At 36.7% G+C, this 24904-nt stretch overlaps 1 protein-coding gene across 1 annotated transcript; it reads left to right on the plus strand.

Moving 5' to 3' along the window:
• The first annotated feature begins 768 nt into the window (after positions 1–768).
• NAA30 (N-alpha-acetyltransferase 30, NatC catalytic subunit) lies at positions 769–21530 on the plus strand. Its single transcript, XM_019725789.3, has 5 exons — positions 769–920; positions 1186–1954; positions 6489–6612; positions 8392–8447; positions 18123–21530. The coding sequence occupies exons 2-5, from the start codon at positions 1187–1189 to the stop codon at positions 18258–18260; spliced, it is 1086 nt and encodes a 361-aa protein (XP_019581348.1). The 5' UTR covers positions 769–920; position 1186; the 3' UTR covers positions 18261–21530.
• The last annotated feature ends 3374 nt before the right edge of the window (positions 21531–24904 follow it).

Below are 24904 nucleotides of genomic sequence, written 5' to 3' on the forward strand. Positions count from 1 at the left end.
ATCCGCTCAGACCACTCGGCGGAGAGGGTGGGGAGGACGTTCAGGACGCCTTTTCCCGGTGCTTCCCGCCCAACTACATTCGAATCACAAGTGTAGGAATGTGCGTGTAGTCGCTGTCACTCTTTTCCATCCTTTCGAACTCTTCCCAGGCGTGCTTTCCAACACCTGTTAATCACCAATTTTCCTGGGCGGGGTGAGGGGGTTAAGGAGAGAAGACAAGGGCTACCTGTTCACCTTCTCTGGCCTTAAAGGGGCAAAGACTGGTTAAACTTCATTCACATTTTAACTTCTTCTCCTTTTCAATTTCCTACCCTGATTTGCTCCATTTTCAGGGACTCGGGTAACCGCCCCTCCCCCTGCCCCCTCTCGCCCCCAGTCCGAGCAAACGTTAAACAACGTACAGTTAAGGAAAAGCATTCTTAGGAGTTTTGTGTCTGGCCTGGCCGGCAGGCCCGAAGCTGCGGGCTTCGCGTCAGCTCCGTGGGGGCGCCGGGCTTGGAGCAGGGCGAGCACGTCGGGCCCACTCCTCCCCGGCCCCGCGTTACAAACTCCGCGGGCTCGGGAGCCGCAGCGCCGGGCCGCGCGGGCTGGGAGGCGCCGACTGCAAAGCCCTCAGCAAGTTGCCCGCCCCACAGCCGCGCCCAGGAGCGCCTCCCTCGGAGCGCGCAGGAGACACCTTCGTCCCCGCCCCTCCCCAGGTCACCTCCCTCCACGCCCCTTTCCCTCGGTCCCGGCAGCCGGCAGGCAGGGAAGTGTCGTAAAGCCAGGCCCAGGAAACTTTACCCGGGGTAACAGCCGAGGCGCTTTACGGCGACGGCGGCTGAGTGTGAGCCTTGGCGGTGAGGCGACCGCGGCGGCCAAGGAGGCGGCGGCGGCTGAGGTGGAAGAGTGGCGGCAGTGGCGGCGGGGACCTGTGCGGGGTGAGCCGCGTGGAAGGGACGGGGAGGGGCAGCGGTGACAGGCCTGGCGGATGGGCCCGGGCGGACGGGGACGGTGGCCGGCTAAGCAGCTGGGCGGCGCTGAAGAGCGTGAGGGGGGAGCCGCGGAATTGGGGGGGCACCTCCGTGAGGGACGGTTTCTGCCTTTGTTACCCCCACCTCCGCCGCCCCCCGCCCGCAGCCCCCTTTGCTCCGCGCTCGTCGGCAGGGTCTTATGGCCTCCCCTCTCGGTCTGTGTCGCCTCTAGGATGGCGGAGGTACCGCCTGGGCCTAGCAGCCTCCTCCCACCACCAGCACCTCCGGCCTCGGCGGCGGCCGAGCCCCGCTGTCCCTTCCCGGCGGGGGCCGCCCTCGCCTGCTGCAGCGAGGACGAGGAGGACGACGAGGAGCACGAAGGCGGAGGCGGCGGCAGGAGGCCCGCGGGCGGCGAGGCGACAGCGGCGGCCAAGGGGCATCCGTGTCTCCGGTGCCCTCAGCCGCCGCAGGAGCAGCAGCAACTCAACGGATTGATCAGCCCCGAACTGCGGCACCTCCGGGCGGCCGCCTCCCTCAAGAGCAAGGTTTTGAGCGCGGCGGAGGCGGCCACTTCCACGGCCACCCCCGACGGGGGTCCCAGAGCGACTGCAACAAAAGGAGCGGGGGTACTCTCGGGTGAGAGCCCCTCTCACTGCCTCCCCAATAATTCAAGAACTGCGCTCCCCAGCCCCGCAGAGGCAGCGGCGGCGAGCGATCCGGCGGCGGCCCGCAATGGACTGGCGGAGGGCACCGAGCAGGAGGAGGAGGAAGCCGAGCAGGTGCGGCTGCTGTCTTCATCCCTGACCGCCGGCTGCAGTTTAAGGAGCCCCTCAGGCAGGGAGGTTGAGCCTGGGGAGGATCGGACGATACGTTATGTCCGATATGAATCCGAGCTACAAATGCCCGATATCATGAGACTGATCACCAAAGATCTGTCTGAACCCTACTCCATTTATACCTATAGATATTTTATCCACAACTGGCCACAGCTGTGCTTCTTGGTAAGTGGATGGAATGAAAAGAGGGTGAACCCAGCAGAGAGATCCAGTCCATGCAGGGCAGGGAGTGTGAGGGCTGAGCATGGCACTGGTATCCTTCTGCATTTCATAATACGTTACCTGGTATAAAGTGCGTGTACACGCTCCTAGTTATTTAGTGCAACTTTTGAAGGTAAGACTTCATGATCCGGGTTAACTTCATAGTGATGTATATTCAACAAGCCTGTACGTTGCATGTTGGGGGTCTTGTATCCTGTTTACATTAGCTCATAATGTTTAACCATCTTTAATTACCCTCCCTCATCCTCAAAGCACTTTGCAATAATTTAATCTGAACATAGTTCAGTTCGGATGCAGACCTTATTAATCTCAGTTACAGCCATAATCAGGGAAGAGTGTAGGCATACACATGTTTTGGTGAACATGATTGTCAGTAAACTTGCTGTGGCCACATTGGGGAATTAAATCTTACAAGCATATTCTGTAATTATGGAGATTGTTTCCTTTTACTTCAACAGGATGGTTAACAGTTGTAGCCCGGCTGCTTTCTGGTGCTTGATTGCAGAAGGCGATATTAACACTTCTGGTGGCTGAAAGATTCCTGAAATTTGAACAAAATACCCTTTTGTGAAATGTAGGAAACTAAGTGTGAAATTGTTACTAATCTAATTTTTTAAAAGAAACTGGTCATAGATATGCCTAAATACTACAGTAGTAGTAACACTGGCTTGTGTGAAGTATAATTAACAAAAAATTTTTACTTATATGTAAGCAAAAAAAATTTGGCTACCAAATAAGCTGAACAATTTTTTTAAACTTAGGTAGTACTTGCAATACCAAGTTTCTTCCCAGTTGTATTGATCTATTTCAGTCCATTTGAAACCTTTCGCTTAAATACTAACTGCAGGTATATACTTTGTATAATGTACTTACAAGCATGTTGTTTCTATTGAATTTTACTGAAGAAAGGCAACATGGCGCTGTTGAGTATTTATGATATGTGAAGGCAAAAGCCACTACCATTATTTGTTGTTTTAGCATCGATTTACTTGCACTTGGTAATTCCCTGCAAGACATTTTGACAATTCTTGAGAAATCCATCTTTTTGATTGTATAGCTTAGTGGTAATCTGAAAATATAACCTTAGTATTGTAGATAATGGTAGTTATGCTGTTTTCTGTGTTCACTTTGCTCAGTTTAGTATGTTTGTTTAAATTATGGCAACTATTGTATATTCTAGAAAACTGCTCTTAATAGGATTCTAACCATGTTTCAAAATAGAACTTCTTAGATATGTCAATGTCAGTGACTATGGGAAAATGATTTTTTGGCATTATAAATGTCATTTCGTATGCCACTGTAATTGCTAAAAAATTGTAGATTTAATTTTAAGTTAACCCACAGAAGCATACAATTGAGTCACATTTTAAATTGAAATAGTATATGTATTTCTGTTAACTTCAGATAATAGTTGTGTATATATGATACTTAGTCAACTTTTTTTTTTTATTACCTAGGCCTCTCTCAACTCTGCCATTTTAGAATCTAATAAACTTAATATTGGTAAACTTTAATTTTGATTTTACACAGAGTCCTCCCAATTCATCAGCTAATTTGTACTTTAACCCTTAGCTTAACAGTCAGTTTAACAATAAATTCTGAATATCTAGAAATGGAGATATGCACAAGTGATTGACCTGTAAGATTTACTAGTATAAGTATGAATCTAGTGTTATTGAACATAAAACAATAGCTAAACAATTAAAGGCCAGGTAGAACTGGGGCCTTTTTATTGGCATATAAAAAATTTGAATTTCCCATAAGAACTAATTTAAAACAAATATAAGTGTGTATGTTTATTTTAAATCGTATCATTTTAGAACTGTAAAGGATGCTAGAGGTAATCTAGCTCAACTTTATTTTTTTTAATGAAAAAATTAAGGACCAGAGTGACTTAAATGTTTAAATCTACATATTTAGTGGCAAAGCTAGTACTCAGGTAGTCTGGTCTCTCATCGAAACAAGAACCTGAAAAATGACACACCATTGACCATTCCACAAAGATCATTGTGTCACCAACGGACAGTTGTTCTTACAAACATCAATCTCAAGAGATTAGAAACTTCCAAAATGTTCCTGGTTTCCATGAGTAACCTGTAATGCTTCAAATGGAATGTATGAGGTTGAACCTTAGAAAATTGCCAACACTTGACCATATTTGACCAACAAAAAAGATAGTTTCTTATGATTCTTTCTAGTAATTGTAACAGATGTGAAAGTAGAGTACTATACAAATGGGAGGTACTGTCAGTTACTCTGTATTTAACTAATTATCGCTACCTCTTTTGAGTTCATGGTATTTTCAGTTGTTGGCACCTCTTTAAACTTACCAGTGACGTATAGTACTTCCGTTTATTCTAAATTTAATTTTCTGGCTTCCTCTGGAAACATTTTTTTCCCTATTTGTAGTGTTCTGGAATTTGGGAATCTCTAGTTCATATAATTTATATTCTTCAAGTTCCGTAGATTGGCAAGCCTTTAGCTTTGTAGTGTTAAGTCTTAATCTTGCCAGGAATTTTTCAGTTCCCATTGTTGAAAAAAGAACACATGTAATACCATGAGTTCCAAATGCACGTGCAGAAGCTTTTATTTGGAAAAGTTGACAACGGTTTAGTGATTCTTGTAAGTGTATATTCATCAGCAAATTTATCAGGACAAAAATACAGCATTGGCCTTCATCTCTGCCAACATCTTAATAATAATGTATCATATATTGGGCTTTTATTTTTAAGTGATGTGTACAACTTGATTCTTGCTTCTACAGATTCTTAATTAGGAAGAAATCAATCTAGTCTAAGAGGGAACTAACATAATTGCTTATTCGTCAAAGGACAAAGAATATCTGTTGGAAATTCCTATCTAATTTAAAAGTATTGTCCAGTTGTATCTAGTGGTTTTAATTTTTTCCTCTTTTGTATGGACCATTAACTGTGAAGTGTAGCTGTCCTGCAGTTTTGTATCATAGATTTATATATATTTCCATTTTCTGGACCTTATGATGTCAGGCCAAAGTTTTTTTAGTGTACCATTTTGTCTGATGCGTGCACACACACACACACACGCACACACGTATATATTTGAAGTGAGTTATTTTCAAATAAGAAAATGCTGTCCGAGTTGTTCAACTAAGCAACTTTTGTGTCTATTTCAGGTGTTAATACTGAAAGAAATGTTAGTTTTCAAAAGAATTTTGAAAGAACCAGATTGATTTATCATGAATGAAAATGGAAATAACAATTTTAGAGGTATATTGGCCCAATCTAGTTTTTTATTTTGTGATGAAACAGAAATGAATTAGTGTGGATTGTTGAATTTAATATACCTACAAAAGGATTTTTCTGACCTGACCTAGTTTAGGTTTGAATGAAATGGATTAGAATTATCTTGCCTAAAAGATTTCTCCACAGTTTTAAATAAGGCTTTGTAATTAATTTATAGAATGGCGGACTAAAAAAAAATCTCACAACAAATTTGAGTTATAATAGGTATTAAGTATAAATTGGGCTTTGCTTGTTTTTAAAACTATTCCTGGTTTAAAGGAAAGTTGAAATAGTTTCTTCTGGAAATTTTATTAAGCGATAATTTGCAGTTTCCATATTTTTTTAATTAGGGCTTTTTACAGCAAGCAGGTATTTCTGGCTGACACATTATTAAACAGTTGGAACTATTGCCCTATTTATATTTACCAGAATACAGTATTACCAGGACTTTTTATGAGTGATGGAATTTTTGAGAAATATTTCGATGGTGGCATTTATTTAGCAGGTATCCTTTAACACTCTGGAAAACTACATTTTAAAATGGAAAGCTCCGTAAAATCACAGAAGCTCTGATTTTGAGTTATAGATATTCTATGAGCTTTATGACAATGACACATTGTCTGGAGTGTTCTGAAAATGAGACCATAGTGTATATCTAATCTTTGTAGTACGTCCATAACAAAAACCCCTTGGGTAAGGAGTACCGTAGAAACAATCATTTTTCTGAAAAACTTTTACATTTTTTTCTGATCAAAATCTAACTCTTGCTGTTCAAGTATAAATATGTCATATTTGTTTTTTACTAAAGCTTTATTCATATTCTTTCTTTATTCATATTTTTTACTAAAGCTTTATTCTCGTATTCCCCCATTCTTAAATCTGAAACATGTAGGTCTTTATTGCAAATAATTATAATAATAAACCTCTTACAAAGTACTTGAAAGTTTACCTTGTGGGAATCTGGCTTTGTCTCTTGTGCTGTGATAATAAGCATAAGAGATTCATGTCCTAAAGAATGTTGAAAGATTTCAAAACTAGAACATTTGAAGGAGCGCTGGGATTTAGATTTCTGAAACATCTGCTTTCTAGCTAGAATTCTCATGATCTCTTCCTCCCTCGAAAATGCTGACCAATGGTTGGTTACTGTTTCTCTGGGTGAGTGATTGTGCAGTACCTGATGGCAATGTGTTCTTCATAACTGTTTGTTTATTTTTAAGGCCATGGTAGGGGAGGAGTGTGTAGGTGCCATCGTTTGCAAGTTGGATATGCACAAAAAGATGTTCCGCAGAGGTTATATAGCCATGTTAGCCGTGGATTCCAAATACAGGAGAAGTGGCATTGGTAAGAAAATATTATGTCTCTAAAAGAATGCATAAGTATTTTCTTTTTTCTTTTTTGAAGCAAAAGACTTAAATGTAGATATGTAGAAATGAGCATTAAGGTACGAGAAAAAAATAAAGTTTTTATTTCAAAATATTTCCAAAATGTTCTTCAAATGAATTTTTAAATTAATGTTTTGATTGTTTGAGAGATTATCTTTCTAATAAGTCACAGGCAATCAGTGTGTACCTTAAAACATTTTTTTGATCATATTCAAAATGCTTTACATTATACTACCTAGTGCAGTTTTTAATATCATTATTAGGGTCCTCGATCACAGCCCTCAAGGAGCTATCTATACTTGGGTTAAGTGGACCTCAATCAAGGCAAAATTGTGGAGAAATTGTTACCATTTTTTAGTACTAGTCATCAAACATTATACTAGCAATTCAAGGAGAACCAAGAGAACGAATTCTTACTGTTCCCAAACTCAGTCTCTTTCTTCGGTCTACCTTTCCTGGCATTTTCAGTTAATCTTTATAATGGTCATTAGAGTCAGCTGGGTGGTTTAGGCCCCTCCCCTTGAGAATCTTGTTTGTCCTGTTAGAAGTAGGGTTGAAGCTTCCCCAGGTGACTGATGTAAGCCTGGTTAAGAGCCACTGTCCTAGTATGTAGGATCTACTGGCTCTTTGCTCAAGATGGAGGGTCGGGTAGACGAGCACTTGTCTGAGCGTGTCAAGTTCTGCGATGTATTGAAGCTAAGGAAGTATTCATGAAAGATTTGCTGCCTGTATCAATATTATTAACAGTTTTGTCCCTTGTAGTTTTTATTTTTAACTATTAGTATTATTGTCCAATTTAAGACTGTTTCACACAATCTTAGATGTCATGAGAAATCATTATGAATAAGTTTACTTAATACATTAGGCTTAACCAGCTTTTCTTACAGTGTTATAGTTTAGTACTAAAATTTTCAGTGAATCAGGCTTGTTATATAAGCCAAGTTTGAGTCTTTGATGCATTAGAAAGAGCTAATAAGGACTCATGGCAAATGGTACACAATTGTCTCGCTAGTTCAGAGGGCAGAAACCGGTGGCTTGAGGGTTGCATCCTAGCCCTCAGAAATTTTGTTTGTCCCATGTAATGCGTGCTTGCTCATGTGAATGGTTTAAACATTAAGAGATTTCTTACCAAATTTGGATTTCTTTCTTAAAATCTCATTTGGCAATCGTTTTACCTTTAATACAGCAAATATACCTGACTCTAAACTAGGATACATTTTGCTAGACATTTACAGACACACCACTGACATCATTTGGGCGTGCCAGACTTCAGTGTGCCCAGGCTCACTATAAGGTTTGTAGGAACCAACCCAGTGCCTTGAGCCCATTCTGGGTCACAGCAGTTCTGGTGTGATCTTTGGCAAGATTGGTTCAAGGGTTACTCAGTAAGCTCTGGCCAGCTTGAGTTCCTGGGTTGTTCTATCCATACCACGTTGCCTTTTTCTTTTCTCTTTCCTTCAAACAAAAGAGCACAAACTCCTGCTTGGAGCAAATAATTACACCTGAGAAAAAGGAATATATCAGGAGATAGGTCTTTGAAGAGGAAATTTATATTGTGTAGGTTCTATTGGCCTCTCAGTTTAAATTTAAAATTTTTCTCAATTTGAGGTAATCTGTGTATCTGCAGTGGAGATAGAACTCAGCATTTGACATTCCTATACCTATTATGATATAATTTAGATATATTTGAGAAATTAATCACAGTTTTCCTTCATTAATACTCAGATCTATGTTCTAGGTACTAACTTGGTTAAGAAAGCTATATATGCCATGGTTGAAGGAGATTGTGATGAGGTAAGTCTTTCTAAATGGTTAAGACCTTTTATCCTGGGCAGTATTCTACTGGGTATTTTTATAAATATTCCATAATAATTGTACTGCAGAATTCTTTGCAGTCTATTATTATACAAATACAGCTTGTAGTGAAAATTATATTTCATTTACAAACATGAATTTTGACCTAGAAAAATTTTAAGATGGTAATGAGAGCTAAAATTTGTTTTGTGTCAAAATATAAAGGTGAAACGTTAGACATTTCAATAAATAATTGGTATTCATAGGAGTTGTTAACAGTAATTTAAGATAGCTCTTACTACAAACCTTATTGTAATTCACTTGCATATTGGCCTTAGTTTCTCTCTAAATAACACTTTTTTTTTTTAACTACTATGAACTGTTAGCCCATCTGAAGGACTTTTCACATTTGAAAAAGTCAGCATTAAATAACGATAAGTCTGAGAGGAGGGGAAAAAAGACAACCACTTTTTTAAACGTAGAACTATTTATAAAACTAAGAGCATCTCTGTTCAGCTTGTTTGTAAGGCCTGATGGCAGGTATAATTTTTTGTATCCTACAGTCCAGGCTTTATGCATGTATATTGTTTTATACATCATTGAACAATAAATAATGGTGATGGCTGGGAATGTTAAGATTTACTATTGTATAATGTGGAAGTAAATAAGTATAAACTAGGAAAGTGTAGATATCTTTAATATGACAATGGTGACTAAGAAGGAACAAAGTTGTATTTTTCTGTATAGTAACTGAGTAATACAAGTGACAATTGTCTTTATAATTGGAGAGCAAATATGCTTTAGAGAGTTCTCAAAATACTTGAAATTAGGTAATTTTTTTGTCATACTAACCTTAATTAGTAACTTGTCTTGGTTATTTTTAGTGTTTTTGTTTTGTTTTGTTTTGTTTTTATTGTACAAAACCTACAGAATCATTAACCTGTGTGTGTATATGTGTATGTATTTTTGGGTACAAAATCCCTTTCACTATCCTCGTGCTCTTCAACTCTTCATCCTTTCCTCTTACAGCTACTATTAAGCTTTCAATGTGCATCCTCCCATTTTCTAAGCATACCTTTCTGAAAATGTGTAATACATTTTTTATACAAATGAAATTATAATTACTATTTTGCAATAATTACTTTTTCCATTTAATAGTATCTCATGAACACGTTTCCATGTCAGAATACAGAGATGTACTGCAGAGTATTTTTATGCTTGCTCGCATTAATTTGTATTCTGACAGATCACACCAAGTGGTGGTTGTATGAGAAGGCCTACAGACATATTGGGCGGTACAGAGAAGTGCTGGGATTTAAGGATGTTTAATTTTACTCCAAATAAGATAATTTACACATGGTGGAGGATAATTTACACATGGCTCACAGCTTTTAATATCAAAAAGTAAAAGGTGCAGTGACTCTGATAATTTACATGACTGGTAACTAAAATTTGCAGAAGAGAATTGGACTGCATACATTCATGAGTGTGTCTCTACGTTTGGACCATAGCCATACTAGCTTAGTCAGCACATGAGGAAGAAAGTTAGGCTTCACAAAAGTAGCAGAACAGTTTGGAGAAATCTTTGGGATGATAAGACCATGTTTTGATCCTCTACTGCCACTGAGTAGAATGGTTTCCAGCAAACAGGGATGCTATGAGCAGGGACTATTATGTTCCTTATAGTTAAGCCTTTTCTGAGTTATCCTCGTCACTATAGGCTGTGTGCACACAGGCTGTGTGCTTTACCTTAACTGATCAAATGTTTAAATAGTACTGTTGTTTTTTTGTTTTTGTTTTTTGAAAGTTCAAGGAATGACATGGAGATTTCAGTCTCGAGGTTAAATCCTAAATTAGTGATACATTTTATGGTAGAAGTAGTTTTTTCATTGTGGGTCTAAAACTTTAATTTACTCATTTTTCTTACTTTTATAACAATGAGTATTACTTAGACTGAAATGGAGAATAGTTCCATGAACTTATTCCAGTTGTATGGTTTTCAATAGATGGTGTTTGCAGTATGAATAGCTCTGCCTCTGTGTTAGAGAACTTTTCCATGGTTTAAAAACACTACCTGAGTCCCACATTGTTGAGATAAAGGATTTGCTGTATGAAATGATAGAACTCTTGTTTAGTTTTTATAAGGCTTTTACTCTCCCTTTCATTGAGTTTTAAACGAAAGAAACAACAAACTCTTCTGTCCCCTTTTCCCTTCTAATTTTTGGTGGTAGTGTGTTTGTTGGTTCTACTTCTTTATATTGCCATTTCATCCCATTTGTTTGCTTTCTTCTCCCTCCACTCCAGTGTAACTACTTTTTCATTGATGTATTTGCTAGACCCAGTAGCTCCTTGGTATTCCTCTGCTTATTAAAATACTTCTCCGTGTTTAATACCCAATTCAAATATCAACAATTCCTTTAAGTTTGCCTTAATCCTTCTGGGACAGAATCTGTTGCACCTTCTGGACTTCCCTTTTTGTAATACAGTAGTCCCCTCTTATCCAGTTTCACGTTACAGTTTCAGTTACCTGCGGTCAACTGTGGTCTGAAAATATTAAATGGGAAATTCCGGAAACAAACACTTCATAAGTTTTAAATTGTGAGCCGTTCTGAATAGCATGATGAAATCTTGCGCCGTCCTGCTCCATCTGAATCATTCCTTTGTCCAGCATATCCATGCTGTATGGTACCTGACCTTTAGTCACTTAGTAACTGTCTTGGTTATCAGATTGACTGTTGCAGTATTACAGTGCTTGTGTTCAAGTAGCCCTTATTTTCTTAGTAATGGTCCCAAAGCACAAGAGTAGTGATGCTAGCAGTTTTGATATGCCATTAAGAAGCCATAAAGTGCTTCCTTTAAATGAAACAGTAAAAGTTCTCGACTTAATAAGGAAAGGGGAAAAAAATCATGTGCTGAGGTTGCTAAGTTCTAAAGTAAGAAACAATCTCCTATCTGTGGAATTGCCTAATTTATAAATTAAACTTTATAATAGGTATATGTATAGGAAAAACTATAGTATATGTAGGTTTGGTATTATCCGTGGTTTCAGGCATCCATAGGGAGTCTTGGAATGCATCCCCCATAGATAAGGGAAGACTACTGTCCTTTGCTTAAATTTACTTGTTCAGTCTGTCTTAGCCATAAGGAGAGCAGAGATGCCTTTTACTGTTTACTGCTGTATTCTTAGTGTTGCATTTGTGATATAGTACATGGCTCATAAATAATTTGTTGAATGTTTAGTTCTTTTTTTCCAGCATCCTATTTGTACCGCTTTTTTTTAAAAGTACTGATGAATTTTGACTTACACAGTCAGTTGTTATCTTGTTTTTCTCTCTGAGCTTTTTATAAGCTTTCTGGGACCAGCAATCACTTATTCTTGTACACAGTAAGGTAAAACAAATGTGTCTGCAGGGTTAACCAAGTTGTTAAAATACCTTTTGGTAAAAACAAAATTATATGTAATAATAGTCTTCTACATAATCCATTGTTCTGAGGAAAACTTTGAAATTATGATTCACTAAAAGTACAGTGACCAATTACAATACAACCAACCTGTAATTTTGCTTTCATTAAGTTAGGCTAATATTCCTTTCTTTTAAAGTATTAAGAAATGTTGACAAATTATCAGAAAGACATTTGAGAAGGGTTTTAAATTACTTTTTCTCTAAGGTTGTACTGCTGTTTTTTTATTCTTAGAAAAAGAGATTTTTAAATCTATGAACCTGTTAACAGAGGTACATTTGGAAATCTTGATGAAGTCTTTCTATGTACATCCATCCAGTCAATTGTTACTTTCTATTCTGTTTGCAGAACTTGTGACCTTGAGTCATGTTTATATTGCTCTTGGTTGCCACTTGTCATTTTAAGATAAGTTCAGAGTATATTAAACCAAAGTTAGTAATCACAGAATTGAAATGTAGGTCATGTTTTTGCCCAAATAATGATGATATACTCTCTTGGTCTAATACATATTTTTGTTTTGCCTTACTATGACTTTCCTAACTTTTTATATCAGAATTAGACATGTTAAAATAGCATAGCTAAAGATATTTTTCATTTTTACAGGAGCTGGCTAAAAAGTTATAGCATCAATAAAACAAAGTTATAACAAACAAATGGGCTCGTTGCTTCATGAATAGGAAACGCATTACCCATATTGCTGATCTGGCTTGAATTTGATTGCACCCCCATGTGCTCTGGCTGTCGAGATACTAGACCAAGCATTTTGGATTTGTGTTTTACATTAGAGGAAATAGTAAACAAAAACACATCTAAGTAGCATGAATGAGTTTTCTAAAATGTAATTTTTAAAATAGGATTTGTGTACCTGAAATAATGAATCCACCTGGTGGACATTTACTTTTATGTACTTTTCTTGAAATAAATTTGAATGGGGCAGGTGATTGATCAGCATGATGAACAGTGCTTTACTTTTTAAGCTATAGATGTCCTTGAAATCTCATGTCTGGAAATTTTAATTTCAAAAGTTATTTTTAGATTTAAGGCGTGATTACCATGATATTAATACTCAGTACTAACTCATATGATGAGACTACACTGGAATCAAAATGTCTTACTGGAATCCATTTGCCCCTCCCCCTTAGCTCCTGGCACCTATCATTTACTCTTTGCTTCTTTGAGTTTGACCGTTTTAGTTTCCACATGTAAGTGAGATGCTGCAGTATTTGTCTTTTTATGTCTGATGTATTTCACTTAGCATGTCCTCCAGGTTCAATGATGTTGACACAATGGCAGGATTTCTTTTTTAAGGCTAAAAAATATTCGTGTGTGTGTGTCTGTGTGACTTTTTCTTTATTCACTCGTTGATGGACATTTAAATTGTTTCCATATATCAGCTACTGTGATAATGCTATAACGAACATGGGAGTTGAGATATCTTTTTCTTTTTAACTTTTTATTTATTTATTGTAAGTGTGTTTTTCCAGGACCCATCAGCTCCAAGTCAAGTAGTTTCAATCTAGTTGTAGAGGGCGGAGCTCACAGTGGCCCATGTGGGGATCAAACCGGCACCCTGGTTGTTAAGAGCACTGCAGTCTAACCAACTGAGCTAACTGGCTGCCCCCAGATATCTTTTTGAGATCCTGATTTCAGTTCCTTTGGTATATACCCACAAGTGGGATTGCTGGATTATGTGATAGTTCTAAGTTTAATTTTTTGAGGAACCTCCATACTGTTTTCCATAATGGGTGTACCAATTTACATTTCCACCAACAGTGGCCTCATTTATTTAAATAACCTGTAAAAAAAACCTGTTACATGTTAACAAAATAAGATACATCTTATGACAATGTACAAAATGACTTTTAAGGTTTTGTGTTTAATAATTATGTTTAACATTTTTAATTTAACTAGAAACATATTTTTGCTATGAGACTGAGACTGCTACTGTGTTTCCCCGAAAATAAGACCTAGCTGGACCACCAGCTCTAATGCGTCTTTTGGAGCAAAAATTAATATAAGAACCAGTATTATATTATATTATACTATATAAGAACGGGTCTTATATTAATTTTTGCTCCAAAAGATGCACTAGAGCTGGTGGTCCAGCTAGGTCTTTTTTGGGGGGAAACACTATAGGCAAAGAACAGAGTAAAATGGAGTTATTTAAGCTGTAAGGATTTTGGTTGAGTAGTTTAGCCTAATTAGAGAACTGGGTATGAGAAGCCTGGGTGCCAGATTTATCTGTTACTTACTATAGTAGTTGTGTGATTGTAGGCAAGTCATTTAACTTTTTACAGTCTTTCTGTCTATGTACTATGATGGTAATTATGATCTTAAAGGGATGTAATGAAGAGCAATAAAAGTGTTCATTCAGCAATATCTGTAAGTTGCCTCTGAGGTGCCAGACAGTGAGCTAATGCTTAGGTTCTAGCAGTGAACAAGCCTGCCCTCCCTCCAGAGCTCCCAGCCTCCAGTATTAAAAAAGGCTTTCTAAACTGTAATGGTTTGACTTATTCTAACAATGGTTTGTTGCTAAGAGAATCCGTGGAACTTCACTATAATCTTTTTTTCTGTTAGGTAGAATTCAACTTTGCCAAGTTTCTTTAAGACCAAAATAACCTCATTATCCTTTGACTTCCTATGTAATTAATACTCTCTTGATGTGAACTAAAATAATAGTTTTATAGTGCGTTTCCAGTATAAACCCAGATTCTCTTTTAATACAAGAGTAAAATAAATGATTAAGTATTCAAAAGTAGTTACTTTTTTCTGGCATTTCTATTGTGTCAAATAATACATGATCTCTGTTTAGAAAATGTCAGTGTGCCGAGAGAATCTTTTCATTTTCACTAAGGTTAGCCCTTTGTGCAATTTTTTTTCTATGTAATTCTAAACCTCAGGTGTGTGTATATTTATATAGTTCTAGTTAGCTGCCGATGTGAGTATTTTAGATTGCCAAATATTAATGAACATGGGCTTAGATCCCCTTCATCACGTCTTAAGTAGGTTACAGGCTGTACTACAGCTCCCATTTGCTGCTTTGTTTTACTTTGGAAAACAATCAGGGAGGTAGAGAAGAGTGGATACTATTAAGCTTTAGTTCAGGTTGGGAGTCTGGCCTTGAGTTTCATTCATTTGTAAATTGGAGATAATATCTCATGGGTTTATTGTGAAAATAACATAATGACAAATGAAGGTAAAATGCTTTACATAGCACTTAGTATGTTTTCAATAAATATTAGCCCTTTTTTAAAACTGTCACTCTTTATTTCTGTGAAATCAGTTCCAAATTTTGTATTGTTGCAGCTTTATTGCTTCTCATATTAATGGTTTTGATTTAACATTTTAGCTGTAATTAGGTGCTGGCCTAAAACAGAATTCTAGGAATTACCCAAGAGAATTGTTCAAAACTGAAAACTTGTACTGACCCGACTTGTTCCAGAATGGAAGATGGCATATATTAATAAAAAACGAGCAGAGAGAAATTGTTGACTTTTATTTTTAAACCAGTATATGTTAGCTGTACAACTTTTATTTAAGGCCTTCTTAGGAACATTTTTCTCTTGATTCTGAACTATTAATTATTGTTTTATAGATCTTTTAATTAGAAGTTTGGATTTAGTTTGTAATTTGCCTTAAGAGGGTACTTTTTGGGGCCTGGCCCGGTAGCTCAGGTAGTTGGAGCGCCGTGCTCCTAACTCTGATGTCACCGGTTCTATTCCCACATGGGCCAGTGAGCTGCACCCTCTACAGCTAAGATTGTGAACAACAGCTCTCGCTGGAGCTGGGCTGCTGTGAGCGGCCGACCTGCCATTAGCCGCTGTGAGCGGCCAACTGACGGACTGCCTCAGATGGGGGAAGCGCAAGGCTCATGATACCAGCATGGGCCAGGGAGCTGTGTCCTACACAACTAGACTGAGAAACAATGGCTTGAGTGGAGTTGGGGGTGGGGGGTAGGCAGAAGAAGAGGGAAAAATAAATAAATGGCAAAAAAAAAAAAGGGGGGACTTTTTCTTTAAGTACTCCAGTCATTTAAAAGCTTGGCAATACTGTTTGTTTAATATTTATATAATGTATGTAATGAAAGGTGCTGAGAATGTATGTAATTAACAAATATTTAAGAGATTTCTGTATGTCAGGCAGTGTTAGGTGCAGAAGAAACAGCTGTGATCACTGCCCTTGTTGGGCTCATCAGCTAGGAGAGATGACATACTCATCAAATGTTAAATGAGAGTGCGGTTGAGTAAGGAGCAGTGCAAAGTGCTGTAGGATTGTATAAAAGGAAAGGAATACTCCACTCAGTCTGGAAGTGACAAACTAAAGCCAAAAGCGAGGATAGGGACAGCATTCTTCCAGACAGAGGAAACAGCTTATGTGAACAGTCTAAGAAAAGATCTCTCTGAGTTCCTGAAACTGAAAGTTTAGTGTTGATTGTGGAGAGCAAAGCAGGAGACATAAAGCAAAAGTTGGCAGGGTAGGTGGAAGCCAAATCTGGATGGGCTTTTTAGGTCTCTTGATTATCTTTAACTTGTGGACTTTATCTTGAGGACAGAAGGGAGTCACATGGTTTTAAGCAGGGAATTAACAAGAACATCATACTTCTTACAGAGAATGGGAGACATAGAGTTAGGAGGGTCTTGTACTTACAGTGAAAGTTGATAGCAGCTTGGACTAGAGTGATATCAATGGTGACAGAAAGAAGAGGATCAGGTTGAGAGATTTAAGAGAGAAAGTTGAAATACTTGGTGTTTAGACGTATGGGGAAGGTTGGAGAGCAAAGAGGTTCCAAGATGACGCCTAGGTTTCAGGTTCGAAGCATTGGTGTGATGGAGATCTTGTTACTGATACACGGAATTGTGGAGGAGTTGATCATGAGTTCATTTTTGGATATGATGAGTCTTTTTCTCTGTTTATATCTTTTGCTTGGATTCTTGTCAGATTTTTTTGATAGTTTGAGATAGAACAGAAAGAGACTCAAAGGCTTCACTTGGGCCTTTGTTACGTATATTTGTATTTTGCTCTTTTTATTCCACTCGAAAAACATTTGATGGTTATAACACCCTGAAAGTAACTGTAGCTCACTGTGTTGATAATTCTCAATGAGGCAGGTTGAGAATCAATAGAAATGCAAGTAGAGCTATGTATATAAAAATTGGGAGAATGGGATAAAGGATGTTTGAAAGAGGAAAGTACAATAAATGAAAGAAAATCACATTCAGAAGTATCGGTTATTCATTGTTCAGTAATATTAAAAAACACCCAGATAAAAGTTATCACTTTGTGTTTCTCTGTTCAAAGTGTTGATGATATCCATAGTGTCTAGATGGTGGTTCTTAGAATGGAGTCCCTGACCAGCAGCATCAGCATCATCTGGTAATTTGTTTAAAATGCAGATTCTTAGGCTCCACCCTAAACCTACTCAGAAACTCTGGATGTGGGGCTCAGCAGTCTATTTTAACAAACCCTCCAGGTACACTAAAATTTGGGTATCTTTGGTGTAGATTCAGCAAACTTTCTCTGCAAGAGGCCAGATAGTAGTAAATATTTTAGGCTTTGTGGACCATATGTCTCTGGTGCAGCTGCTCAACTCGGTCCTTGTAAACTGAGAAAGCAGCTGTAGACATCATGTAAACAAATGGGTATGGCTATGTGCCAATAAAACTTTATTTACAAAAACAGACAGTGGGCACATTTGACCCAAGGGTTGTAGTTTGCAGACTCTGATAGACTCTAGACAAGTGTGGTAGTGGGTAAATGATGACAAATTAATGAAAATAAAGGAGTTGGAGGTTGATATGAATACTTTAAAATACTGGTTTATTTTCTTAAACGGTTGATTGTTGATTTTTTTTTTCTTTTCGTCATCTTTATGTCGCACTACTTCACAGGGAAATAACATCTTTGTTTTAGTATAAAACATATATTCTCATTACTAAAAATTCCAAACATCACAAAAATCAATAGAAATGTCCCCAGTGTTCCCACTCACCTTGGCCCAAAAGAGCATTGCTATTAAAATTTTGATGACTATTGTTTTTTTCTGTACATCATTAATAACGAATGATTTCATCATTAATTTTAAAACAATTAAGTATGGTATGTTTTTCTTAAATATTTGACCTAATTGTTTATAAGTGATTTGTCAAATTATGAAAATATAAATCAGTTTCAATTATATAAAATTATAACTTAGTTTTCTCTTATTTTTTGAAGGTTGTTTTGGAAACAGAAATAACGAATAAGTCTGCTTTGAAACTTTATGAAAATCTTGGTTTTGTTCGAGATAAGAGGCTGTTCAGATACTATTTAAATGGAGTTGATGCACTGCGACTTAAATTGTGGCTGCGTTGAGAAACTGACATCAAGGAACAACTTTCCAACCACGCAGAATCGACCTTTGCATGCAATGCAATTTGTACAGAATTGCTTTGCAGGTGGATTTAGTAATTTTCATGCAGTTCTTATCTGTCAGTGTCTCATTGAGTGTCGCACAATATTTGTTGCACTTTGGCATGGCGCATTTGTTCTGAATTAAAAGAGATTGTTTTAAACTTAAAGAGTTCTTTTGGTACCAACAAGATGTGCCAGTTCATAGCCAAGATTTGTTTGTTTGTTTGCAAAGTCTGCTGACAATGTTATTTACACAGTGATCGTTTTACCACAGAACCAGTAAGTGGAACATGATTTTTGTTCCTTAAAAAAGCCAATGTAGATTGTAAAAATCTCTAAGTATACTAACATTTCACATGAAACCTGCCATAGTTTTCTGAAGGGGGTGGGGAAAGCTTCAATTTTAGGTTTTATTTTTTTCAATATTAAATCTTCCATTCTTGAATATTGGTACCTCAGTGATTAGTGAATGAAAAAAATGTAGGGTTGGTTGTGTCTTACAATGAGTAAAGGTAACAATGAAATTGCGTCTGCCAGTGCCTGTGTAGATAAGTATATTTGTCTTCATCTCTAGTTTTTTAATGCATGCTACCTTTTCCTTTTCTTTAAGGCCTTTGCAAGCAAACTTTTGTTTTTATTTAAATTCTAAATTTGATAATAAATTATTTCAGATTTTTATAATTTGGATGCTTTTTCCAGGTGAATGACAGAGTGGTTTACTTTAGAAATCCCTTCTTTCCTTACAGTAAGAAGTTGAATCTACTTGGAAAATCTTTGAGAAATGGCTCAGAAGGGATGAGAAAAGTTGATGGAGCCAGGAATTGCTAGGTTTTTGGATGCACTTTTTTTTTTGAGAGTGAGGGAATTTGGGGAAAAGCATAATTAATGTAAATTGGTATGATTTTATTTAATCAAAATTATTGCTAAGCTGTGAAGAACAGCTTTAATAATGTTGGAATTTTTTCCCCCACTTGATTTGGATTCTCATTAGTTTCATTTCTTAAAATGTTTCACTTTTGGTTCTTGGTCTTGGAAATAAATTTCAAGGTGCATTGTATCCATTTTAAATTTTAAACTGATTTTCTTTCCACTTATTTGAGCAAATTTTTTGGGGGGAGCTTTGCTTTAGTTCCTAGAAAAACAAAAGGGAGAAATGGAAATTTTTTTGGAATGAGTTCTTAATGGGTTTTCTTAATAGCCATCACCATGTTCATTAGTCACATCGCGTTTTGGCCAATCTGTGCAATGTAATAAATTTTAAAGTTACTTGCTTTCAGTTGAGTCAGGAAACCTGTGATGGATAATTTATTTAACTGGAAAACCTAGGTACCCATGAAAAAAAAAGATTCATTTTCTGTGAAAATGTTTTATAGGAATCTATGTTGTTTTTCTTTAATTTGGATATGCTTTACTTCTGCTCTAGGATTTGGTTTGAATTTTATTTTATGGCTATAATTACTGTACTTTTAAAAACCCTACCTCCATTAACAGTTGGTAAAAGCCCCCTTTCAGGAAAGTTTGTTGTCATTATTATTATTTTTTTTTTTAAAGGAAAGCTGCTCTTTGCTCAGTGTAATGTCTTGAAAGTGAACATGGTTAACAAGTACTTTTAAAATAAAGATACACAGATTTGATGAAAATAAAATCTTCCTGCTGGTGGGATCATTTATAGTTCCTTATTTTTAAAGAAAACGTTTTCTTTCCATTTTGTATTGCTCTTGAAAGTTTAATGGGCAGTATTCTGGCTATATTAAAAATGACCACACAATACTCAGCTTTCCAGCTGACCGTTTTGAGCATGTTTTTTGTCCAACTTTATTTGGGCTCTAGCATTTAGAGGAATGCCAATCATTGTGATGCTTCTGTTATTTTTAATATGGAGGGAACTAAAGTAAAACAGTTCAGTACTTAGGTTACCAGATTTTATCTCACCACTTTACATTTGACTTGCTGGTTCATAGGTAATGATTGTTGAACATACATTTGCTTGACTGACTAATGGGGACAGTTCTGATACATGCTGGATTTTCAGTTCCACCATTTATGTTTTTGGCAGGTTGTCAATGAAACCATCACTATTGACCTTTTCTTCCAGAATTGACCGTGTTTTGCTGAACTGACTGGGTGTTTGTAAATATAACCATAACCATCTGACTAAAAAGTTAGATGGTTGCCATATTGTTCATCCAGGTATATGTTGAATGTCAGTATCTACTATATGTCTTTAATTGGGTATGCAAAAATTATTTACTTAAGTAGACTAAAATTTTAACCTCTAGCACAATAACCCAGCACCAGAACTAAGTCTCTATTCCAGTTGAAGGAGCATCAAACATTAATTTACTTTTTGATATTAGGCTTTCATTTTTCTTACATAATCGTCCAACAATTCCATTTAAAATTGATAGAGTTCACTTGGCTAAAACTGAGCAAAATAGGTGCAACTTTCTTTTAAAGGGGTGCTGCCTCTTTAAGACTGACTGTACTATCCACTGACACTGGTTTGGCAGTTTATACTGCTGAACATTTTATACATGCTACCATGAAGCTATATATGTTAGTACGAAGCTAACGGGTATACTACCATTTTTGATGTGGGCTGATTTCCCTTATGTTAAAATGAAACTGCTCTAGAGTTCACAGATCAGAAACCAGACAGTAGTTCTTGAAGTGGAAGCCAGCAAAATAAAAAACAAAAACAAAAATATTAAAAATTGGTTTTCATGTTTTCCGCCTCTTCCCCAAATTACCCTCTCCACTTGCTTGACAAATCTGTGTAAAGGAGTTTGTCACATGTTTTAACTTTACCTTGCCCTGTGTTATGGTATTGGCGGACATGTATAAGACTGGGTGTGTATATTTATTATGGTGTCTAAAAATCATGAAGTTCGTCATTTTCTGGGAGCATAGATAAAAACAAATTGGTAGTGCATCACAGTTATTTTTCAGTGCACCATGACATCCCTAAAATGAGTGCTATAATGTTACAGGGCTTTCAGGTTTGTAAAAACATAACCATAAATTATATTGACGTCAGATATGAGTTGAGTATCTATAAAATATCACGTGTATCTCAAAATATTGGACTGCTGTTTGATGACTGGATATTGCTGCATAATTTTCTTCTATTGTCCCGTATCCTTTTGGAGAGAGAGATTTAATGGGCTTTGAAATGTGCAAGCTGTCTAAATAAGATGCAGTCAAATAAAGTATGGTTAAGTTGTGTTTGCATTTTTTTTTTAGATACAGCTGTGTGCATTTTATGATTGAGTTGTTTTACTAAGAAAAAAACCAAGCAATCTATTCTGTTCCCCACTTGCTGCCTCCCATCCAAGAGTTATTTGGAAGAAGTGATACACAATTGTTATCTCTCTATTTTGTGTTCTAACAGAGTAAATTAGAAAATAGCAACACGAACTTGATTTTCCTAAAAGTATTCAGTTAATCATCTCATATATCAGACATCAATGCAAATGAGAACATACTAAACCAACATTTTTTTGTCCTTGTTCCATAGCAATTTATTCCTAAGACAGTTTTTATTTTAATTTACTATTTTTTGTTTGTACTTAAACAATTTTTTTGACCCTTACTAAGACACCAAAGTAAAATAGAGCATTATATAAAAGGCTTTTGCCATTCTTGTAAGAAGCTTTAAATGGTATTTGTGCGTACTTTCTTATTTCAAGATTTATGGATACTAATGGAAAGAAGAGATCTGTTTTAATCATGTTTGCTAAATTACTTTCATCATGCATGCCAGATCTTCACTTTGTTCTTTTATAGTCATGTTATGAAAATATCTGAGTTCATGTTTTACTTGGGCCTTATATGGAACTTTAAATACTTCGTAAATTGTCTAAGTGAGGACCATAAAGTGATACTTTCCTTTCACACCATGAGCATAGATCAGTATTAACCTGTAACCCAGATATATAGTGATACTTTTAAACAACTTTAAAAAAATAAGTTTGTAAAGTCGCATGCGCATATGGCACATGGCACTTTCTTCAGATCAGTGCTAATAGCACTTTTTATGATAGAAATAAGTGTTCTTTGTGTTCTCCAGTATGCTAGCCCTTATTCATGTGTAGCTACTGAGCCCCTGAAGAGTGGCTAGCGTAATTGAATAAGTGAATTTTTAATTTTGTTTAATTGAAATTTAAGTAGCCTCATGTGACTAGTGGCTACTCTATTGGACAGCATAGCTTTAGATAATACTTAACTAGTAATAACTGAAGAAAGCATTTTTTGAATAGGATTTTTAAGACCATACTATTTATTTATTGAAATATGAAATCGAAGGGTCACGATTAAAAACTGTCTCTAAGCAATAGTATAGCTGCACTGTTTATGTTGACAGTCTATTTCATTAATACAGTATGTGACACCACCTCTCTCCCTGCCCCTGTTGTGATGCAGCCCTTCTGAGAAAAGTAACCTTTTCAGTTTTTATTATTTGGAAGTTCTTTGGGATGCAGTGATGCACAGATTGAAGTGCCACAAAATTGGTTTCTGATGAGACTTGTATCTTTTTAGCATTAAATCATTTTACACAGTTGAGCCTAATAATTTCTCATTTTAGATGAATTTGAAATCATATCACCTCTAAATGAGATCGATCATTTCTCATTACCAGTGGTCAAACTGCAACATGGAGGACTATCATATTTATACTCACTTTTTTTTTTTTTTTTAAATTCTGAAAGATCGGTCATGTTGATGCAAAGACAAGTGTTTTTGTTTCTGAGAGGACCAGATCAGTTTTGATGTGTTCTCTGGCCACAGTGTGTCACCACTGCTTCTAACTGGTCATCTAGTAAGTAATTCATCAAGAGGGCAGGCGTGGGGATGGGAAACACCTGGCCAAAGGGAGCGTGAGGCTTGGTACAGCCTGTAAATACTGCTGTGGAGAGCTCAGAGCCCTTTCTGGTGAGAGCAATTAGTTTAATTTTCGTGTAAAAAAGACCCAGGAATAACATCACCAAAGTGCCAAAAATCTATCTCTACTTAAAAAAAATGTAAACAATGCAGGGCTTATAATGTAAGGTTTTTACAATGCTAAGAAATAAGCTAATTTTAGTAATGATGGATTTTCCTGACTACCTCTTTGCTGTATGAGTATATCTCAATTTTCTAATACCTCAATTTCCTGAGAATCTGTATGTATGTTTTTGTAAATAAAGTAATTTACCATATGCTAGGGGAAGGACCTAGCTTTTAAAGAAATTGTATAAAGACATTTGTACCAGATTTGTTACATGGTGAATCGGTTTGAAATTTCTTAAAAATGCCTTATAGCCTCTTCTGGTCCTTGACTCAGGTTTTTTTTTTAGTAAACATTCTTATTTAGTGAGATTTGTGTTCCAGGAAGTGTGTACTCATTTGTTCATTCAAGATTTGTATGTCTCCTATGTTTTGCTTTCATGCCAAAGAAACTCACCCTTTTTAAAAGCCAGCAGGTTGCACTAACTGAAAAAAATAAATAAAAAAAAATTTGCCCCTTAAATAGGCATTCTTAAGTTTTATTTCCTGGGATTTAAATATTTTCCAGAGTAAAGTATACAATTGTTTAGTTAAAACCATTAGTAATAACTTGTAAAAATGCCATGTGTTTTTAGGAATGCACTAGTTCCATTAAGGAAAGAGTATTGACAATTTTAAGGAACTGTGCTGTATTACAATCCACAATTGCATGTAATTTTTTAAAGCTGATGTATAAAGTAATTACTAAATTTTATGTATGTTCATGTTCATGTTTTATGAACTATTCAGGATTCACTACCCTAATGTGATTGATCACTATCATTTTGGGGGCTAGATTCCCATGATAGTACATGATTATTCGTTTCTTAAAGGGGGCTGAACCTGTTGCCTTAAAGCTAAACCTGCTGCCTTTAAACTTTGCTACCTCCCTCCAATCGTGGCTGTAAACATTGACTGCACAGTCAGCTAGCATTATACTTGATTTTATTGTGAATGCAAATAAAATAAAATTTGTAAGTCCACCAAGTATTGATTTAACTAGGTAAATGTAAACTGATTTCAACCTTGTCTTTGGCCAGGTCTTACCTGGTTGGTAGCTTATAATTTGGAAATGAAGTACATCAATATGGATGTGAGCATTGTGTTTCAGTTATTGTGGGAATAATTTTCTTCATATTTGGAACTGATAACGAACATTCAAAGTGTTTATTTCCATCCTGATGATACTGGGCAAGTTTCTTAATCTCTCTGCGTCTCCAGTGATAACTACCTGATAAGCTTATTGTGAAGAATGAATAATTTATGTAAATCTCTTTAACAGTGCCTAGCAGTCTAGTAGAGAATAAATAATAGATAATTATTACTAATATATATATATAATATAGTATATAATTTTGTATTTTGGTATTGGGTTTTGTAGCACCATTTAAATGACAAAAGTCATCTAAACATTATAGTAGATCTTATGAGATTAGCCCCGACTAGCAAATTAAGAGAAAAAACTTTGCCTTTTTATTGTGGAGAATATTGAAATAGAGGAGTATAATGATCTCTCCATGTACTTAACCAGGCCCAACACCCATGGCTGATCGGGACCCATCCATTCCTCACCTGCCCTT

This window comes from Rhinolophus sinicus, chromosome 3 (assembly GCF_057876585.1).
Source record: "Rhinolophus sinicus isolate RSI-liver-muscle chromosome 3, RSI-T2T, whole genome shotgun sequence".
NCBI lineage: Eukaryota > Metazoa > Chordata > Mammalia > Chiroptera > Rhinolophidae > Rhinolophus > Rhinolophus sinicus.